Genomic DNA, 23,026 nt, shown 5'->3' with positions numbered 1-23,026 from the left:
TGCTGGCAGGATTACACAGGTTTGCAGATTTCTTTGCAATGGAACGACACTGGGAGTTGCTACAATTTAGTACACTAGCATTGGTTCCGTCTGGCTGTATGTCTCCTTTGCGAGATATGCCTTTCCTGTTTATTGCATGGATGAAAATGCATCCAGAAAAGCCATTATATCACTGCAAAAGGTTTTTTTTTCCTGCTGATAATAGCTCACCTCAACTGATCACTCTCATTACAGCGGGTATGGCAACACCCATTTTCATGTTCTCTGTGTATATATATATCTTCCTACTGTATTTTCCACTGCATGCATCTGATGAAGTGGATTTTAGCCCACGAAAGCTTATGCTCAAATAAATTTGTTAGTCTCTAAGGTGCCACAAGTACTCCTTGTTCTTTTTCCTGATACAGACTAACACGGCTACCACTCTGAAAACCATTATATTGCTGTACATTTACTTAAGGTCTGCTAGGAAGAGTCACAACTAGAATGCTTACCGTATCTCTATATAGAAGATGGACAAAAGTGGTGACATTTACAACAGTTAAAATATAATGAAAGTCAATATTTAAAGCCACAATTTTTCCAAAAGAGCAGTAATATGTGGGAGTTTATCTATTTGCATATTACAACCTCCACATTTGCATGGGTAAACTGTATTCACATTCATAAATTGGGTATAACAATCTGCACAAAGTCAGTTGATCAAAAATATTCCCAGTTTGCATCCACAACACCTACATGTGTGTGCAAATGTGGGCGTTTGAATGGGCAAAGTGGAGGTTAGACAGGGCAGGAAGGATGGCCTGGAGGGCAGGGTGTTGGATCATATTAAAGAAGTTCTGTATTAAAATCACAAATGAGTTTGATTCCCCAGAGTTTAAATTCCAGGGTATTACTAATTAAGAGGTCTCTTGGTTTTTGGTACTGTTTCTCTCCCTCTATGTGTGAAACTTGCAAGCTGCTAATTGTGTTAGTACATTCTAAGACAGAGTCTGTTCTCAAAGCAATTCACAGAGAGAGAGACTCAAAGCAATACTCTAACAACAGAAACAGCACCCAGAGACTCCCCGCCCTTTTGTTGTATTAACAATTGTGATTAAAATAGAGATAGAGGATGTATGTGGATGGATGCTTGGTGTGGATAATAACTGAATGATCAGGGAGGTGCCAGCCTAAGAATCCAGTGTCCATTGGCTGAAGAAGGCGTCAAGTGGAAATAACCAGAGGACCCGCCCCCCCGGAGGGCAGACTGGAATCCACCCAACAGCCTCAAGAATGGGAGAACCAAAGAACAAGATAACATCTTGGAGCCGTCAGGAATGTGCTATCTGCTGATTGATTCAGCAACAGCATGATGAAGCAATTCCCATAGACTGGCATAGGAAGAAATTCCTATAAAAATAGACTCTAAAAAGTGAGAACTTTGGGGTCTGATTCTGCAAACCAACTTCCAGGAGCATCAGATGAGCATCTGACAAGGCCCTGCTCCCTCCTCATGTCCAGGCCACCTGGCCAGTGGCTTGGCATGAGCAACTCTAAGGCTGGTAACTATGATAACAACCTTGCAGAACCTGTGTGTGTGGGTGTGTATGTGTGTGTTTGTATGAATGAATGTGTGAATAAATATGAGATTGAATGGAATGTTATAGCTATAACTAACTGCTTACTATGATTCTTTCTGTATTCACAATAAATGTGGTATTTTGCCTTTTTCCCTTTAATAAGATCCTGCTGGTTTTTATTTTATTGGTACAACAAGGGCACTGACGTGGGACTTGGGAGTTCTGGGTCCAGTTCTGAGATCAGCCACAGACTTCCTGTGTGATTTACAGGCCTTAATTCTACCACTGTTCTTCATCTGTAAAAATAGAGATATTTCTCTACAGTCTGAGGATAAAATCTGTTAATGATTGTGATGGCCACACAGTACAAAGGAAGACAGAGAGATAAGGAGTCCTTTGGCGTACAAGGTTTTACATAACAATTTAGGGTGGGATTTTCAAACCCTCACTTATCACTAATTTCTAATGAGAACTGGGCATCCAACCCCCTTAGTCAGCTTTGAAAATTTCAGTCTTAGTATATGGATGAAACTGCACATCGGTCACACCATAGTAGATTTGTTAGGATGCAACATTCATGTATAACACTGAACAATGGATAAACCAAGAAAGTAACTCTTGATAGTTTTTGCTCTTGTCCCTTCCTTCGTGTTAGTACATGGCTCATGTGGGATACTGTACTTTTGAACGCTTCGTGTCAGTGGGTGTTCAAGTGAGAGAATTCCCAAGTGTACCTCGTGTTTAAGTGTTTGTATGTCTGTCGTTGCCAGAATCAAAACAAGGTTGTTTGTGAGAATCACCGTAGAAAAGTCAAATCTAATCAAATTCGCCAACTGAATGGAGGTAGAATCTCCCTCTGATACACACAGATTAAATTCAGCCCTACTGCTGAACTTTCACTAATTTTTCAAAACAAATTCAAACTAAAGGTTTGTTGAGGCTTGGACATGTCTGAATATATATGTTTCCAGGCCTAACTAGAACCACCCCAAGAGTATCGAAATATCACACAGAAAGCAGATCTCGTGGTATTTCAGACATTTAAGAAGACAGTATAATCATATGGGAGTCCAATCAAAATGGGGGCACCCAAAAGGTTTGGATAATCACAGATGCTGATCTGAACCAATGGTCAAAGCTTCTAATTAGAGCTGAGCCAGAGCCAAACTCCAAATTCCAGCATCACCAATTTGAAATATCCCCACATTTTGAAGATATAGCAGCTAGATCCAAACTTTAGCATTGGCTTCTTTTCACCTTTTTAGTGCTTCACCCACCCGTATTTACTAACTACTTGAGTTTATTAGCTAACAAGAGGCATGACCTAAACCTCACTGAAGTCAAATGAAAGATTCCCATTGACCTCAATGGTGTTTGAATCAGGCTTAATATATAACTTTAGTGGTCACAGGATAATCCCAATACTGGAGGGTTTACCCTTTCTCCAGGTGAATCCCATGCTGGATTTTCATCACATGTTGAGTCAGGTGTAACATCTAAGCAATATTCTTCTCTCTCTCTCTTTATAATTTATCTAATTTAAGATTACTTTTCCAAACCAAGCATCTGAGTCAGTGAATGCTGAGTCAATGGTTCTGAGACTAGATTGGCATGTAACATCTAAGGGAATCTGTGAGTAGGCTGAAGTTTTATTTTGCTAAATTTAGTTTCTGGCTTCTTAAATTGTCTAAGATCTTTTTTGAATTGTAATCTGCTCATAGAGCTGTTGTGCTTGACTAAACTTTTCTCCCCCCCTTTTCTCTCCAAGGTACTTTTATTTAACTTCCACTTCTGCCTGGGAACCCGAATGGGGATTTTTAAACAGAAGATTATTATTAGAAATTAATTAACTATTCTTTTCAGTTCTGTCTACTGAGAGCAGCTAAGCATTGCTGCTGATCTTCACTGCATTAAGACATTACTGATTGTCATTCTCAGAATGACTGCAAGAATGACTTTTCTGGAGAATATATAATGATATAAATATGAAAGATTTGAAAGGCACTTAACACAACCTATAATAAATCAGTAAAAATATTAAACATATAATTGCCATGTCAAATGCAGTGTAGACATGTGAAGAATGAGATATTATAGTGCAAATATGCACATTCCACAGACAGTAAAAAATCTTAAGTGCATCTCTGACTGTAATTAAAGGCCCCTGCTGTGATAGTCTTATTCCTTGTTTCATCACAATATAGACATGAGTAAATACCCTGCCTCTACTGTTCTTTCATAAGAACACCCAAGTATAATTAAACATGAAGCATTTGATGTTTTCAATCTTAAACAATCAGTGTCTACAAAACAGAGCTGTTTCCATTTGTTGGTGCTACCTCATCTTTCATAGTACATGAATCCAACAGGCAGAGAGAGAGGCTCCTGCTGCTAATATCTGAGCTCATTTGGCTGTGGCTAAGATTTTAGTGAACAATGCTTAGCAAAGCTTGCACTTTGAAGTCATTACTGAACCAAAGGCATGGACGTGCATATTGCGGTATTACTTGTAAGGTTAGCTACAGATGCTGACCTGATCTCCATGCTTGAGATCACAATTGGTCTTTATAGTTTTCATTACACTCAGGAGCGTATATCTGGCTAACCTTTCAGTACATTCTGAACATAAGGCATGCATACAGAGCTGCTACCATGGTCAGAGGAACAACAATCACTTGCACTAATAAAAATGTAGGATTCAACTTACTTTTTTGGTCTGTAGTCAGGAATGGACCTATCCAGTGATATCCTGTCGCTGAGCTGGGCATTGTAACCATACTCTTCATATTTAGTCTCAGATTCATGACTGTCATCTCTCAAGGTAGCAGCCATTCCTCCCTGGCCCAAGCCTCCTGGACCTTCAACTAGTCCCATGGGCTTGGCTAGACCTAGAAAGAAAACAAAAATGCAATTGAAAGGATAGTATATAGGAGGTAACAATAGGGTTGTGCTTATGTGTTTAGTTTTTTTAAACATTTAAGCAAATAGTAATCTGTTCTGGAGTTTTTATTAAGTAAGCGTACAATGACTGGACAAAGAAGGTGAGGATCAGAGAAAATGTTACCTCTAGGAATACTGGGCTAGATCCTCAGCTGAGGTAATGTAGCATAGGCTCAATTCTTTTTTACTCAAACAAAATGCTGAAAAGCCCATCCCCACTTGAGATGTTAGCCAATGAACAGTGCACCTGGTATGTTTTATCCACTAATGTAATAATGCTAATTTCAAGAAATCAATTTAAAAACAACAAATATAAACACAGAGAAAAAGAAACCCATCTACAGATACATTGTCAAATGCATCTTCCATGGCAACAGAAACTTAGATTACTGATGGATTCTAATAAATAATCTCATCACATATCACAAACCTTAATGGTGCGGTTCCATTTTCTGAAGAGCTGCCTATCCATAAGTCATTAAAAGTTATGAACTTATTTATAAAAGTCTTCTGGGTCCTGTACAGTAGCTTACAAATAATTCACAACACAGAGCAAAACAATTATAGCTAGAGCTGGTTGACATGTGTCAAATTAAGATGGTTTGAGAAAAAATAGTCAACATTTTCTCTCTCTCTCTCTCACACACACACACACCAGACAATATTTTTAGTAAGAGGCTGAGGCTATATCTCCTTCTTCCTTGCACAGGAGTGCAAGGGCTTTGACAATCTTGCCTTTACTATGTAAGAGATGGAACTCTTGGGGATCTCCTTTGTAACCTCATTGCTAAGCTCTGCCCTCGTTGTTTATCATAGCACCATCATTGGCACCACAAATCCCTAGTTACAGATCTAAGGTGGACTTACACAACTTAGTAGATGACAATAAGTTTGAGAGCTAAAATATTAAGGCCAACATTTTTAAGTTTGGGAGCCTATAGTGAGACACTTAAAGCATACTTAGGCATCTAAATATAAACAGCCTGCTTTAACATAGGTACTGAGCACTTGAAGCTCAGGTATTTAGTACCTCTAAAAATCAAGCCACTGTTAGTTAGGTGCCTAAATGTGGATTTAGGCACTTAACTGTTGGCACTCATATCTGAAAATATTTGTCTTAACACTGCAGGGAGCAATCTCAATGCAATTTGGGCACTTGACAGCCACTTGAGCCTTTGAAAATCTCCCCTGGTAACTCACAAGTTCATTGCCAAGTATCTAGTTAAGTTCCTCTTCATCATGCCCCTGAAATGCTTGATACTCTCAGTGTGAATCATGGGCCTTCGGTTACAAGGGATTGAAAACACTACAGCAAATCTTTCTTGACATGGCCAAGCCATTGAAAAATTCAAACAGCTCTAGGCAAAGAAGCCAACTGAGTTGTCAAAATGAAGGAAAAACATGAGGATCATGCTGGCAGAATCTCATTATGGTTATGTGGTATGCGTGGGAGGTGAGCCATTGGTCTGATGGGTGACTGGCTTTGAGGAAGAGAAAGAATAGGTGAGCAGGAGCAGAACTCCCCAAGGCCATGTAGGCATGGGAGGGAGAGAGGGAAAGGCTGGAGTTTCAAAACAGAATGTTTAAAAAGTTTCTTGTTTTACTGAGGCAGAGAGAGGAAGGCCACAGAACAGTGACATCTGGCTTGAGGTAGAAGCTAACTTGCACAAAGGTTCTCTAAAGCCGCAAGTAAAACAGAACTCAGAAAGGTACAACATATGAACATCACAAGTGCATTTTGGGATGGAGAAACTCACCCGAGCACTCTACCAGGGGAATCCCCAGCCCACCCATTTAACCAGCTTTATTGGCCCTTTGTGATACCGGAGCGGAGATCTGGCCCATGGTGTCCTCACAAGTGCCCTTGCACTTACACATCTACATAACCTGTGGATATGGTGGGTGCTGGCGTCACAGGGATAATGCATCTGATAGCAATGGATGGAGTCCATATTAAAAGCCTGATTTATTAAACGTATTGCTCCTTTCTATAAATAAGCCTCTTATCTATTTGCAAGAAAGGAACAGGAGGGTCCATATCAGTAATTAAATACACTTTCCTCACTCTCCACTTCCCAAAATCCAATTTTCCCCCTTAAAAGTAAAATCTGGGAATCAAATGAGCATACCTTCAAGTGGGAGTCTTGCAACAAGAGTAAGGTATCAAAAAACACAAGGGGAAATTCAAGAAGTTAGCTCAGCTGGACTGTATAAAAACATTCAACATCAGGCAGTTTTGGCAGCAGGCACAGAACCTTTTCCAGCTTTGACAAATGTTGCAGCAAGTCGTCTTTGTGCTAGTCCAGCATGCAAATGCTGAATGCATCTTTCCACGTTATGCTGCGCTGCCAAATGCAGGGGCAGAAAACCCAGAGAATTTGTTTCTATACAGCATTGTGCAGCAATATGAGCAAAACTAAACAAAAGACTTGACGAGCCAGAACATTTCCGGTGATTTCATTGAAGTTGGCTGTGTTTTGAAGCTATCCTTTAATTCATGGAATTGTTCAAAGTAAAGCTCCCACAAGCTACAAAGCATGTGGGAATCCTTTGTTCCTTTCTTCAGGCATGTGCTGAAACATTTATAAAACTGTCTGGTTGATACTGGCCATCCTCCTACTCTGTGGGCTACACTGAAACTTGGACTGCATCCCCGCAGTGAGGGGACTTACTAAGACTCCCACATCTGCCCTTAACCAAGCTACCTGAGCCGTGGGTCTGGGGGTGTAAAACCCAGTTACTCCCTCTCCAGAACAAGTGAGAGTGGAGGGATGGGGAACCAACACAGCTCTGGCTCCACTATCCTTCCCACTACTGGCCAGCGTAACTCTGTTGGTGTGGAGGGTGTCAAAATTTGCCACAGGTGTAGGCCGGTAGCAAATCACTCTTGCCTCGCCCGTGGATTTAGAGCGCAACAGGGCAGGCATTGTGTCTCAGTGGGGAGTCTGAATCACAATGCCTTCTGGGACTCCTCTTCTGTGAGAACTGCAGCTTATCCCACCCCACCCTGTGCTCAAAGGCACAGCTGAGCCCTCGGTTTGTGCAGTACCCAGCATCATGGGGCACAATGCTGATCGGTGCCTCTAGGTGCTATGCTAATAGTGATAAATACTGGGGCTGTGGAGTGCCATTTAAAGTGTGCCTTGTCCCCCTCGCTGGACCCTCCTCTTCCCCTGAGGCACCCATCTCTGCCCGCAGCCTTACCCTGTGAGCACGTGTTCCTACACCTACCCCCACCAAAGCTGAGTGAGTGCTATTGAGACCTGGAGAGCAGAGATGCAGCACCCCTCAGGTTTGGCCTTGCCAAAAAGTGGCCGGACGGTGGCCCGGGTGGACCTCCTCCCAACTGGCGCCACAGCCTGAAAACTGTAGCCTCTGAAGCATGCTAGCCGCTTTGCAAACAAACACACTGACAAAGACAGTTCCTGCCCATAAGAAGTTAATGTCCCCCCATGTAATTTGCCATTTTGCTCTATAAAAAAGCAGCATTACCCCATCCATCATGAATGGCTATTCTTTATTACTCATCCCATTTAGAGGAAATGCCCAACCAGCACCCCTTTTTCACTGAAACTCCACCGAAATGTTTTGGAAATCTTTTTCTAAAGTACGTTAACCTGCTTGTAGTTATCCCAATAAAACAGCTGGGATTGTATTATTGACCAACATACAACAGTATTACATTTTTGCATTCTGCAAGTATAAGGAGAAACTATAACCAACGATGCCTAAGTACAATTAAGAATTGATTTTATCATGCCTATGATTCAGTACATGCAAATGGAGCAACTGTAACCAATAGTGCTATGCCTCAGATTTTTGCGGTTGAAAATTTTCCAACAGACCAGCTTTCTGTAGGAAAATGCCAATTTGACAAGATCAAAACATTTCACTGTATAGATTTTGTTGAAATTTTCAATGAAAAATTATTGAAGAGCTTCATTTTCACTTTAACAAATGGAATATTCTATCATATGTATAAAGTTATTATATACTATAGGAATCAAACCAAAGCTCTTGGACCTGATTGAAATGAAGTGCTTCAATCAGGTCATTAGGAGTTTCTCAAAAAAAAAAAATGCAGAAATTCCATATTGTGGGAAATGTTGACATTTCTACTTTTTGTTCTGATTTGGGACCAAAGGAAATTAGGAAGAGTCTGAATCCTCCACGAAATGGAAATTCTGAGTTTTGACCCATGCTAGTATTTAATATGATGCAATGTAGACTACAATGTAAAGCACTGATCCTGCAAGCCCATACTCAGACAAGTAGTCCTTGGTCACATAAGCAGCCCTTCAGAAAGCAATGGAACTACACCCCTGAGACGCTACTTTATTAAGAATAACTACATGCAGGTTTAGACTTCTTCCAAAACACATGATTTCCAGTATTGACTAGTGATTTTGAGCACCTCCGTTTTTGGATGCCAACTTTAAAGGGGCCTGATTTTTCAGATGGAGGGTGCTCAGCACTGTCTAACAAAAATCAAACCCTTTTAACATGTCTCAAGTCACGCACCCAAGAATTTGAAGAACTCAGAATCATTAGCAGTCACTTTATAAATGCTTGGCTGCAATGTTTAAGTCACCGAAAGATCCTGGAGTATGAAGGTTTCTTCTTTAGGCTTACTGGCTCACATTCTGATGTCAGTTACACCAACGTACGTAGAGGGTGACTCCAGCAAAGCCAATGAATTTACACTGGCATAAAGGACGTAAGTTCTGGCCCACTCACTTTAGTGGTAAGGATGGTTTGGTTACAATAGAAGGTAACTGTATTTACTTCTTATAGTTCAGGTTCTGCTTCTTTATGAGCAAAATCGTTGCATCCTGAAAGGCCCAAGGACAAGAGGAATCAAGCATTCAGCATGTGGAGAGTCTCAAGCGGTCTGTTTGCTATTGTTCTCGCTAGAAAGATGGCTAGGTAACACAGCCCAACCATGTATAATTGTAATACTTTAGTATGCTTTATTCCCAAGTCTAGTATTTTAACTGTTCGTGCTGCTAATCTGATCTCGTTCTAGAAAACAACCAGAGTTGTACTTAAAAGATACTGCTGGGTTAGGTTTTTTTGTTCTCATTACCCCGTGCTACTGTAGCCTGCTTGCAATTACCATAATAATGCAGCAATATTGACCAATGTACAGCAGCAAAATAAATGATAACACATTGCGTCATTCTGCAAGTACAATGTAAAAGTGGTCCTACTAGCATTTAAGAACAATTTACTATTACTTGTCCTATATTCTCCATCCATACCTGCGAATGCAGTAATTACAGGCAATATGTTTCCTTTTTATACTTTGCTAGTCAGCAGTTAGATGTAATGATCCCATATCAGATAGCATCTATATAGCACCTTTTGTCTCAGATGATGCCCAAATGCTTTACAAATTGCTTTCTGTATAGAAATAACTGCAAAAGCCAGTAGCATTTGGCCAGGTCATGGCCCCTGATCCATGCATGGACAGTTCCCTCAGCACTTGGCCCTCCAGCATGAAAGAGAAGGGTGGGCTTGCCATCTCTGCAGCATCATTCTGCATGGAGATGGGGTCAGGATATGAGGGATGAGGAGCCCCATATTGGGTGGAGGTGGAACCAGGGCTGTACGGATATATTTTGTTCATTCTTGTGCCCTGTGGTGCTTGCCTGGAAACGACAATACAGTTCAGGACTGTATTATCTGTTCTGCATAGCTCCCCTTCACGGTGAGGAACAACGCTTTAGAAGTAGGAGAGTGGGTCAGCCATTGCTAGGGAAAGTCATAGGAAACAATGCTCCCAGGGTATAAGGGAGACAGAGACCCAGCATAAGGCACAAGTTCTCCTATGTGTCCCAGACGATGGCTCCAGATTTGGGGCAGGTCCCACAGCTCTTTCCAAAAGAGGAAAACCCTCACACTCCTGACAGTACGATTGAGGGGGATCCTCATAGAGATTTCTTCCTCCTTATTCACAGATGATCCAGGCCACCATGTGGACATTCGAAGAGCTACATTCACTGAATCTGCAGGGTCAGGTCCCACAGCACCTAGAATTCCCCGTAGAATTCTCCAATCCAAGTAGTATGCCAACCTACTCCTGCTTAGCTTATGAGATCTGATGAGATCACATCATGCTGTAATACAGTTGAGAGAATCCAAAGAGCACCAAGTGCTCAAACAAGTAGATATCTCAAACTACTTGGAGCTCAGATAATAAGACTGCAGAGCTGAAAAGCCCTTCAAAGACTGGCTTCGTTAAATCCAGCATAATTTGCTTTATAAGTGACAGAAAGCTTATTCACTATGAATAATCATTTTTCACAGATCTCAAGATGAAGACAGAAAGAACCCACATACATTTCTTTTTTATTTCAGATACTGAACTCCTCTCTGTCACAAACCCAAGAGATCAGCAAAAAACAAATGAACAAACATTAACACCATATTGTACAGCAGCCACTTAGGAACTGTACAATTCCTAAGGTCATCCAGATTCAGAAAACCTATGGTAAAGGTGTAACATCAACTGCTAATCAGAATCAGCAAGAAAAAAAAAGAGAATGGTAAGAAAATGCAGACTGTAAGAATACACACATGCCCTATCCAATTTCATAGTCAATAATAGATGCCAAATCTTCACAGTGTACACAAATGACTGCATCAGGACAACTGCAGGCGTCACTTCCAAAATATAATGAAGGTTTTACTAGAAAAAGAATCCAGTGTAAGAAACTTTGCTTGTATTAGTAAAATAGATGACTCATCAGTCCTGTGCGGCAGAGTGTGAGCAACGATTTCAGCCTAAATAACACTGTCAGCTCCTTTAAAGGTCTGATATGGAACAGAAAGTTAAAATAGCATTTTATAAATCTTATTAATAGATTAGATAGAAAGAGTAATAAGAACTGTATTACTCCAGCAAGGCCACCACAATCAATGGAGAGAATGAAGTACCGGTTCTAGGCCATGGTAGCCTACTGATACTGTGCTGAGCCAACATAGGTGGAAGGACTCTAAGAACTTCACTTTGCTCTGGTGCCTGGATCTTTTCTCTACTATGTTGTGTCTGAGCAGCATCTGTGGAAAGAAATAAGCTACTGGAAATATTGGTACTGGGCAGAGGTGCAATTGCTATTGATTTTATGTGGAAGGTGCTCAGCTACTACAGGGATGGATAGCAGTATACAATCCTAAGATGAAAGAAAGAGAGAAAAGCTCCCACCTCTGAATGTTGGCAAGCATCTGGGTTTTAACCCTTTTTATCATGTTTAGTTGTCTTTTTTTAAGTCACATTTTCTTCAAAATCTATTTGCATTTTTAACCTTTCATTGCATACCAGTAAGTCACCGTGGCACAGTGGTGGTGTTTTGTTTTTGTTTTCTTAAGAAACCACTGCTTTAAACTAGCCACAGATATTGCCAATATTTTATTTCACAGAAGAATAGACTGAAAAGATTATTTTATACTACTAGAGGAAAAAAATTTAAAAATATTTACTCTGCTTTATCAAAGATTTCTTAGGGGCTTATTAAGCTAATAGGAGACCATGAAAAAATTCCAGGACGCAGATCCCCCTTAATGTCAATCTGGTCATACATTGGTCTAAAACCAGTCTACAGCATAAGACTGGTGTAACTCAGTGTTGAACAGGGCCCTACAGTCTCCTTTGTCTTGAAATTTTAAGACAGTGGGAGGACTTTGACTGTCTGTTGGAGCCATCAAAGACTCAGGAAGGCAGGCGAAGAAGTTTGAGGAACACTTTTGGCCATTGCTTAGTGATAAGGTCATGGGCGAGATGTGTGAGGATGCTGGTGGCAGAGCTGTCAGCTAATTGTCTGAGCTAACGACTTATAGCTAAATCACATTTCCAGCATATCTTGCCTATTTCAATCCCATAACTAGGGGATAGAAAAGTGGAGTTGGGTCACAAAAGGGACTCCCCAGTTGAGCTGCCACCAGCAGATGTATATATTTGTCTGAATGTTTAGGCTTTTCTGCAAAAATACAGACCAAATTCTGCACTTAATCACACCTGGTACAACTCAACTGACTTCAGTGTGGTCTGATGGGATAGTTCAGAATTTATCTTGGTCATTTTAGAGATCACTGTGGAAGAGAGGAAGATCTGTACACATGGGGAGCAGAGTCAGTCTTGGTAATCTTAACCAGATTAATTACTTCACGGAACGCATCATTTTCTAGGAAGAAACAAGGCTTTTCTTTTTCACTGTAAATCCTGTCACAATGGGAAAATAACAGAACAAATGTATGTGGAAGACTGATAAAACAGGGAGATCAAACTGCATCTGTGATTCCTTTTTAGTATTTTTTTTTCCACTTGCAGAACACATACATGCAGTAATATTTCAGGTTCAATCCAGGGTTGTTTGAGCCATACTTAACCTTCCTCCCCTTCCAACTTAGAACAACAAATAGAGAATATTCATCTGCATTTACAATTGCCTACAATAGACTCCATTCCAGACCATTTCCTGGCTTTCCTGCACCTTCTGTCTTAGTTCACCGGCCCCTTTGTCACAGTAGCTTTGCTCCCAACTCTCCATTATTAGTATTAGCACCACTTCCAACTCCCTTGTGATCCTACCAAAGTAATACAATGGATCTCCTGACACAACCATGCCAGCTCCACCACTGTCAGTTCTGGTAAGCACCAAACTTTCTACCACTGAAGCAAATGGTAAACTCCCATTGACTTCAGTGGTGCAGTTCAGTCCTCTTCCAGGGCCGACCGCCCAGGGGCACCACGGTCAAGGGGGCACCGTTAGGCAGCGCAGAGTTGAGCACCACCAGTGTAGTGTCAGAAACTGCTCCTGGCTAGCAGGGGAGCACCAGTTGTGGGGGCAGCCAGATTTCTCCCTCCTTCCTCCCGGTGCAGGAACATGGGAACAGAAGCAAGCGGTGACACACAGATATTGCTCACCGCCCCCCGCACCATGTTCCTCTGGACCTCCCTAAGGAGCTGTGAGGGGGGAGCAAGGAGCAACACCAAGCACTCTGTGCATTGAGGGACAAGCAGCAATGCCAGTTGCTCCATGCATTCAGGTCAGTTTCATGTGGGCACAGGGGGCACAGTGCAGGGGTTAGGGGTGAAGGGGGATGGAGAGCCAGGGGAGCCCACAGGGACCAGGGGCAATGGGAGTACACCCACAGGGGGCCAGTGGGCGGGTGCGGGTGCCATGCCTATGGAGGCCAGGGGTACCAAAATACATGTTTGTCTATAGCACCATTTTCCCTAAGGCCAGCCCTGTTAGAGGCCACCCCCATGCATCATTTTTGCTTCTGCTCTTGTCTGACTCTTGTCCCAACCCTCCACATCAATAGTGGCTCCAATCCCAACCCTTTGAACTTGATTCCTCTTTTATTCACACTGGTTTTACCATAGTATAACTCCATTGCCTTCACAGGAGTTACTCTTGATTTATAGTGCTGTAAATGGGAGGACATAATAGCCCTTAGTTGATTATTTGCATAGGCATCTTGCAATTTTCTTTTCCAAGGGTTGCATCTTCCTAAATGTTTTTTTTAATTGGGGGGCAGGGGGAAATGGCACTTCATCTCTTTAAAAGCTTCCCCCTTCCCACCCCCGCCCCTAGATTTTTCAATTGAAAACCTGTCTGCAATATCTTCTGAGGGAACCAATACTCTTAGACGTTAGCTTAATCATAGAATAAAGAAGGAATTCAGGGACAATGAGAAATTCACATAATTTGGAGCAGCTGACTTTTGGTAGTCTAATCAGTTTTTTAAATTACAAGAAAAAAGGTTTGTAGGCTATACGATAGATATGTTAACACAGTTCAAGCAAGCATTGACTCAAAAGTTCTTTTTATCCAAGTAGCTCTAGACAGAATTTGTTAATATGCTGAACAGGAGTACAGGACAAAATGAAGGAACAGCATCAGTTCTCAAAGCAAGTACAAGATTGGTTGTGTCTAGCAAATACTGCAAGTCTCAATTCTCTCACCTTTATGTTTTATTATTATTTGTACTGAAGTGGCACACAGAGACTCTAAACCAGAATCAGGGTGCCATTGTGCTAACTGACGCATGGGCCCAAATATAGCTACAGATGACTGTTTGACAGATGACACAATAAAAGACAGACTCTTCCACAAAGTGTTAAGAATGTAGGTTAGGGCAAAATACTGCTGATGTCCAAGACAAGCAGCTGGGTTGGGAAGGGTGAAGCAATAGCAAACTGAGCCAGATGTCACACATTAAATAAAGGTCTCAGTACTAAAGTACTCAGTGCTTTTTTTGCCTCGGTCTTCACAGACAAGGTCAGCTCCCAGACTGCTGCACTGGGTAGCACAGTATGGGGAGGAGGTGAGCAGCCCCCAGTGGTGAAAGAACAGGTTAAGGACTATTTAGAAAAGCTGGACATGCATTACAAGTCGATGGGGCTGGATCTAATGCATCCAAGGGTGCTGAGGGACTTGGCCGATGTGCCTGACCAACCTGATTGCCTTCTATGATGAGATAACTGCCTCTGTGGATATGGGGAAAGCAGTGGATGTGATATACCTTGACTTTAGCAAAGCTTTTGATACAGTCTCCCACAGTATTCTTGCCAGCAAGTTAAAGTAGTATGGATTGGATGAATGGACTATAAGGTGGATAGAAAGCAGGCTAGATCATCGGGCTCAATGGGTAGTGATCAACAGCTCGATGTCTAGTTGGCAGCTGGTATCAAGGGGAGTGCCCCAGGGGTCAGTCCCAAAGCCGGTTTTGTTCAAGTCTTCATTAATGATCTGGATGATGGGATGGATTGCACTCTCAGCAAGTTCGTGGATGACACTAAGCTGAGGGGAAGAGGTAGATATGCTGGAGGATAGGAATAGGGTCCAGTATGACCTAGACAAATTGGAGGATTGGGCTAAAAGAAATCTGATGAGGTTCAACAGGGAGAAGTGCAGAGTCCTGCACTTAGGTCGGAAAAATCCCATGCTACAGGCTGGGGACTGACTGGCTAAGTGGCAGTTCTGTAGAAAAGGACCTGGGGATTACAGTGGATGAGAAGCTGGATGTGAGTCAATAGTGTGCCCTTGTTGCCAAGAAGGCTAACGGCATATTGGGCTGCATTAGTAGGAGCATTGCCAGCAGATTGAGGGAAGTGATTATTCCTCTCTATTCGGCACTGATGAAGCCACATCTGTAATACTGCGTCCAGTTTTGGGCCCCCCACTACAGAAAGGATGTGGACAAATTGGAGAGAATCCAGAAGAGGGCAACAAAAATGATTAGGGGGCTGGGGCACATGACCTATGAGGAGAGGCTGAGGGAACTGGGCTTATTTAGTCTGCAGAAGAGAAGAGTGAGGGGGGATTTGATAGCAGCCTTCAACTACCTGAAGAGGGGTTCCACAGAGGATGGAGCTAGGCTGTTCTCAGTGGTGGCAGATGATAGAACAAGGAGCAATGGTCTCGAATTGCTGTGGGGGAGGTCTAGGTTGGATATTAGGAAAAACTATTTCACTCCAGCGAAGCACTGGAATGGGTTACCTCGGGAGGTGGTAGAATCGCCATCCTTAGAAGTTTTTAAAGCCTTGCTTGACAAAGCCCTGGCTGGGGTGATTTAGTTAGTGTTGGTCCTGCTTGGAGGAGGGGGTTGGACGAGATGACCTCCTGAGGTCTCTTCCAACCCTGATATTCTATGATTCTATGCTCACCTTTAGCCTAGCCATTTATAGAGCTATTTTTAGAATCCCTAAAAAATAACTCAGAGCAAAGAGTCTTAGAAAATCTCATCAGCTTACCTTAGAGAAGGACACAACCAGATCCAGATCACAAACACCCTAACGTTCCAATCTGGTGATTTGGTTTAGTCCAAATTCCAGACTGAATTCATATATATTTTAGCATAGAGACCCAGAATAGATTTAATAATAAGGAGGGTGGTATGGTGCAGTAGTCATTTCAGGGAAAAGGAGTCAGAATGCCTGGGTTCTATTTCACATTTTGTGGCTGATTTGCTCTGTGGGGCAAGTCACTTAACCTCTACATGCTTCAGGTTCCCCTTCTGTGAAAAGGAAATAATACGTATCCATCTTTACAAAATGCTTTGAGAATTTTGGATAAAAGGTACTTTATAACTGCACAAAGTTAATTACTATAATCCATCAGAAGTAGTTTAGTAGTTTGGAATTTGGGTGACAGATGAGAAGGCAAAAATCAGAACCAGAAATCTGTTTTTCAAAAAAAACCCTCTCATCTCCTGAAGTTTTAAATTTTGAACATTAAGCTGATCCAATATGGCATTTTCATATTGGGTTTTATCCTTTCTTTTCCCCCTGAACTGTGCTATGGTATACAAAGCCATCCAATGGAAAACAGTCATCTAGCTATATTTGGGCCTATCACTATAGTATCTGAGCACTGAAAACACGAATGAGGATAAATTCACAACATATCTGTGAGGTATAAAAGTGTTATTGTTAGACCAGGTCTAACAAATTGTTAGACAAATTTTCCGGATGTTTTTCCATTAGAAAATGCCAAGTTGACTAACCCACCACATTCTGTGGGAATGTGTTCAATTTTATCAAACCTTCCCACAGAAAACCTGCCTGGATTCCTGCCAGCAATCTGGGATGCTTCAGAGCTGAGATCCTGGAAATGTTACCTTCAGCTAAGGCTCTCAGGGCTTCTAGGGTCCTACTCTGAGGAAGAGAGCCTGGAAGAGGACTGCCAAGTCTCTGGACAGCACCGGGAGCATCACTTGTATTTGAAGAAGTCAAAACAAAATGTCATTTCATTTTTGGAATTCCCATTCCATGGGAAATTTAAACATTTCAAGGTTTAGTTCCAATGGAGAACAATTTTGTTTGAATTTCCCCTGGAATACATTCCAGATTCAGACCAGACCTGACTATCATCCCTAATTTACAGGGGAGAACTGAGGGAGAACAGAAATAATGAAGCAACTTACCCAAGGTCACACAGAAAGTCTGTGGCAGAGCCAGGAACTGAAAGCGACTTACCTGAGTCCAGAGTAGCAGCCATGTTAGTCTGTATCGTGAGCAACAGCTCACTTCATCGGATGCAGTGAGCTGTAGCTCACAAAAGTTTATGCTGTAATAAATTTGTTAGTCTCTATGGTGCCACAAGTACTCCTTTTCTTTTTACCTGAGTCCCAGTCCAATGTGGTTAAGTGACTTTTACCACTAGATCACCCTTTTCCAAAATGATATATTTATTTTATTATACGCCCACTCTACCAAGGGATGGAGTTTCTCCCACGAGATGCTAAACACCACTGACTTCAGACACCACAGGGACCTGGAGTCTAGGGTGCACAGAAACTTGCGTAAGCCCTGAATGCCGTCTCCGCTCCAGTAGCTGTGTTCTTCTATGGAAGTGAACAACTCTCTTTCTCCTTCTATGGCACCCGAGTGGATTTCATTCTGCCAAAAATGCTGAACATCCTTCACAGGCTGTGCCTCATTTTTTGCTCATCTTTTGATGCCTGATTTTGGTCAAAGGATTGCATGTTGCCAAGAAAAGGAATCTGCCTCTTTCACTGACTATCATAAACCCCATACAAAGTATGTGTAATGAAAAGATGGCCACCACTAAGGAATGGCTCCCTGAAATTATTGCCTTGGAGAGCATCCAAAAAATGTCCTGTCCAGAAATATAAAGAGGTCACTGAATGCAGTATCCGCTCAGTACACCAAAATTAGGCCTGGGAAAATGGATGTGCTGTGCAGAAGCATACACCAGACTCAACAATATCCAGAAGAAAGTGTTATTTAAAACTTAGATTTCAGACAATTTCACAGAAGAATAACATGGAGTATGCTGAGATGGAAACATGTCTGCTTTATGAATCAATCTGAATGTTAAACAGACATATGCCCTCAACTCCTGCATATCTGAACTTTGCATATCCAAAGCTCTGTTCCCTCTAATGCATGAAGCCTATACAATATATGAGGGATAGGTGAATTGGTCTGCAAGCTAATCTGAATCATGACTATTCTCTGAGCTGGAGAGAAACTCTGTATAGGGATGAGGTTTAGACTCATGTATGGAAACATTCACCAAGTCACACACCACAGGGACCTGAACTTTCCCACTTTCCGCAAAGGAAGGAAGCAAAGAACAAAAAACAAAACAAAAAAGCAAAGGCCTGGCCAGTTCAATGTGCACTACAGTACTTTCGTTTATCTGAAATCCAGACTGGGTACTATCCCATTGTTTATTATAGCCAAGTTTCCTGAATCCTCTCTTGAAAGACTTATGTCCCTGAGTATCCTTGTTTCTCTGAAGACATATCTGGCTCACCCATGGGAAAGATGAGCAGTAAACTGGGGTTAATGGGTTAAAAAAGAAAAAAAATGAAATTACTTTGCAAAAAGTCAGAGCATTTCCTCTTTTGTAAGGTGTGGGCACTTACCTACAACACAGCAGTATTTTGAGGTAGAACTGACCAAATAAGATTTTCATTTCACCAATATTTTTGCAGCTTGGGTATTTGGTTCCATTTTGATGCAGAACAAAACCAAGACCTTTTGAAGTTTTTTATGAAAAAATGACAGAGACAGAGAGAGAGAGAACTCCAGAACAGCCAATAGCTTAGTGGTTAGGGCCAATTCATAGCAGGGCCTTGAATCTGGTCTCCCACATCCCAGGTGACCAATGGGCTATTGGCTATGCTGGGGTGCCTCTCTCTGTCTCTTGCTCTCTCTCAATTACCTCCTGGACTGAGAAATCTTTCCAACAGAAGTTTCTGTGATGTTTCAGTTTCAATGAATTAACATTTTCCAATTTCCCAATCAGCTCTACTCTGAGGCTTAGTTTATCAAGGGTTGTAAAGTACTTTGAGATGCTTAGATGGAAAGTGCTATAGGAGTGCAAAGAATTAAGAACAATTATTTGTTATAAATGACACAATCCCTGGTGTAAATGCATAAAACAACCAGATACTCAGCATGCACTTTGGGCAAAATTCACTCAGGGGAAGGAGGTCTGGCACAAGACCCTACCCGTCATTTAAACCTCACATAGGGGTTTGTGCAGCAGGCCCAGGTCAGAGCAACCTCACAAGGGATATCAATGAATCCTTGCGGTAGGGAAGAAACGGTGTGCAAACTGTGCATGCTGGCCTCACATAGGCCACAGAGGAGGAGGACAAGGTTGGAGCCATGGGCTCTGGGACTGTGAGGATCCAGTGGCTCCAACATCTGTCTCATTCCATCTGATGGGCTGGGACAGCCATTGCAGGAGGCAGGGGCTACACGGCAGCCCTGGGCTCCAATTCTAGACTGGCGAGGTGTATTTCATCTCAGTTGCTCCCTACTGCACCTGATTTTATGAAGCTGGAGTGGATTTCACCCATAACATTCACAGCAAGGTATCAGAATGGTTCACTCTCTACTGTGGAGCCTTCTGTGACTTTATTTCACCCACAAATTCTCTCCCCTTGTGCTTCAGGAGGGACACCATCTGCACAGACGTCTTCTTGGGATCAAAAAGCAAGAAGCTCCTGCTGGGAAGTGCCCTGGGTTTTGTTTTCCAGACTTTTCTCAAAAATAACCCCAACCAAGAAGATGCAGAAAGGATTCCTTTGCTGAAACATTTTGAGAAAAGCTCCCTATGCTCTAATGCTGGTTTGATAAGATGAAAAATGGCAGTTCTGATGTATGTAAGGATGACTTCCAGCTGAAAAGCCTTAGCACCACTCCTCCGATGTCAGCCAGAGGAAAGATTCAATGTAGTTCAATACACAGTATGTCTGCCTTGCAGAACACGAGGGTTCTGGTGCAACTCGGGGCTAAGCTGGTAAGCAGGCTGCACACAAAGAGCAGACAGCATTCGTTGCTTAACATTACAAGGATCTCTCATAATGGCATGGGTGCACATTGGGACTCATTTGCCTTTGAGTTATGTTGGTGTAAATCAGGATTAGCTCCACTGCAGTCAATGTAGGAGGAGGAGAATCAGGCAATGATGGGAAATATTATGAAAAAACGTGCAATGGCGAGCCAGTCATTGGCTATGAGCACAAAATAGAAGATTTTATTGCACTATGATTTGTGACCAAGTCCTCATTTTCAAATAAGGCAGGAAACCCTGGGGGAGGGGGAAATCACATGGCTCTATTGTGCCATCATAGAAGTCCTCTCCAGTGTGATGACCCAATGTGCAAAGCAGCATTCCCTGCATGGGTGTAGCTATCCATTTTATAAGCACCAAGTCACAGCTGCCCTTCCTGCACAGACATTTCTGTGGGTGCCCATCGTGCCCCCATAGACTTAGCAGACAGAACAACATTGTACAGACTACTCCCTCTCTGGACATAAAAGTCATTATTATTTTTTTAATTGGAAAAGATATTACATTTACATGTGCAGATATCCAATATCAAAAGTAATTGCTTTTATGGAATACTCATTTGAAGCCTGTTTCCCCTTGAGATGAGAAAATGTTCTCTAATTACAACAGGTAATTTGGAAGGAGATAAACAGATTCCTGAGAGACAAGAATGGGGAGATGCAGATGCTGTAGGAAGCAGAAGGTAAAGTTCCCATTTATGAAGTAGATGCCGATCTCATTCCTACAGATCATAAACCATATCCTGGTCCCACCAAGTTTTACCATTTACTTTGGTGGGACCATAATCGAGCTCCATCAAAGAAAGATTCTGGGGGAAAAAAACACATTGGGGAGCTACATAGAGCATTTTTAGTTCATAAAGGAAAAGACAACCCACTATCATCAGCACACTTCTAAATCACACATCAGCTGTCCTGATTTTTTATTTTTATTTTTATGATCGAGCAATGAAAAGGAAAGACTTGTGTGTTTTCTTTTAATTTGATAAATTGATGCCAAGACTTGTCTCCTAGTTTTAAAATCCCAGCAGTCATGTGGCTTACAATGCTGAAATACATTTAATTGAGTGCTCTAAGCAGAAGAATGGAACAGGGTAGAAAAACTTCCAAAGGTCCCCTCGATGATGATGGCATGCATATGGAGGAAGGCCAGAGGGGCTGAAACTCTGGTCTATGTAGCTGCTTGAGAGCTAATTGCTTTTAAAGAAAGCCAAAATCTGAGAGTGTCGTCAGTCTGGTATTTGGTTTCTGGCAGTGGATGATATCTGAGGCTTCAGAGAAAAGCAAACACAAATCATAAAGTCCTTAGCCAATTAAGCAATGCTGTACAGTACATGGAGGAAAAATTCCTTCTCAAACCCCACTGGTAAGCATCTTAAGAGCTGAAGCATAATATCTGATTACCCTCATCATTATCTTAACATGGTCAGCTAGAAATATTCTTAGCCGTCTTAAAATTACCCAGCTCTTTGAAAAATCTGAATCCTTCCTGCATCAGACATCACTTAGGGCATGAACGAGGGTTCACCAACACTATCTATCAAGCTGTTTGCTGGAATGGCTACCAGGTCATGTTTATAACTTAACTTCTTTATGAGGATAGATTGTTGGCCTACTGCTTAACCCCTGACCTGGAGTGCCAGCAGACTGCTTTTCATCTGGTCCCTACCCTTTGTCCTGTCCATCTTGGGTGGCCCTACCAGCAGTTAAAACTACCATTAGCATAATCCTTAAAGTTATTGGAACACATGAACCTGCCCATCAAGGTGCTTGGTTCAAGGTTCATTCCCACCCCAAGGGAAGGGACTAAAAACCAGCCACTAATATTTGACTGGACAGACTCCCATGGCAGTGAATTTCACATTGCTGTAATGATCGGTGTCTCACTGAGCAACATGAATTGGATCAGCTATATCTACACACTGGATTTTCTGCTAGCCTTAATTTTCCAAAGGAAACAAAGAAGTCCTGTGGTGAAGTGCTCATTAACATGACAGGAGAACTGCTCCAAGGAGGAGATGCACTCAGACACAGAGAGGTGGGCTCTCCCTGAAAAGTTCCAACACGTTAGACTTAAAACTTCTGGGATATTTAATTAGCTTCAGGCACAAGCTTTTCATAGCCAAGTTAAAGGACCTTTTTTTCTAATGGGTAAAAGATCTTCCGAATGGTAAGGAGTTCATTAATGCAAATTAGAGGAAGGCAACTGAAAGGTTGCGTATTTGGAGGAAAGGAATTCTGAATCAGATATGACGAAAGAATTAGATAAATCCCAACATGCTAATGAAGAGCCAAAGGCTGGAGGCTTCTAATCCAATAAAATTCCCATTGACATCAATGGGCATTTTGTTACAGATACACAGCAAGCTGTGCCTCTGACCCCTTCTCTGGCCTCTCTGAGTGCACTCCCTTGGTCTCAGGCCTCATTACTTTCCCTAATGTGGAATCCCATGATTCTCCTATTCTTAGACCTGGTGCTGGGTTACAGTTCCCTGTGGATGAACCGAGCCTAGTTACACCAACAGTCCTGACTGGGCTTGGATTTCTGAGGTTCTTTCCTTCATGAGCTTGTGACCAGTGGTGAATACAATGACACAACGCAGCCTTGTAAGAAATCCATAATGTTTAATCTTAACAGTAGGAGCAACACATACCGTCAAAGAAAAAGAATTTTAAACATAAC

The 23,026-nt window shown here is 42.0% G+C and overlaps 1 protein-coding gene across 4 annotated transcripts in view; it reads right to left on the bottom strand.

Annotated features, from left to right (window-relative positions):
- Positions 1-23,026, bottom strand: part of GALNT9 (polypeptide N-acetylgalactosaminyltransferase 9) — a 222,310-nt gene that overhangs the window by 173,577 nt on the left and 25,707 nt on the right. For 3 of the 4 annotated variants that reach the window (XM_073312257.1, XM_073312258.1, XM_073312261.1), the window contains exon 2: positions 4,270-4,450. In XM_073312257.1, the coding sequence (XP_073168358.1) occupies positions 4,270-4,450 (181 nt within the window). Of the gene's footprint in view, positions 1-4,269; positions 4,451-23,026 lie in introns of those variants that run through there. The other variant, XM_073312259.1, reaches the window with a different exon arrangement.

Source organism: Lepidochelys kempii, chromosome 15 (genome assembly GCF_965140285.1).
Source record: "Lepidochelys kempii isolate rLepKem1 chromosome 15, rLepKem1.hap1, whole genome shotgun sequence".
NCBI lineage: Eukaryota > Metazoa > Chordata > Testudines > Cheloniidae > Lepidochelys > Lepidochelys kempii.
The sequence above is the reverse complement of the archived record's forward strand: the minus strand, read 5'-3'. Positions and strand labels throughout refer to the sequence as shown.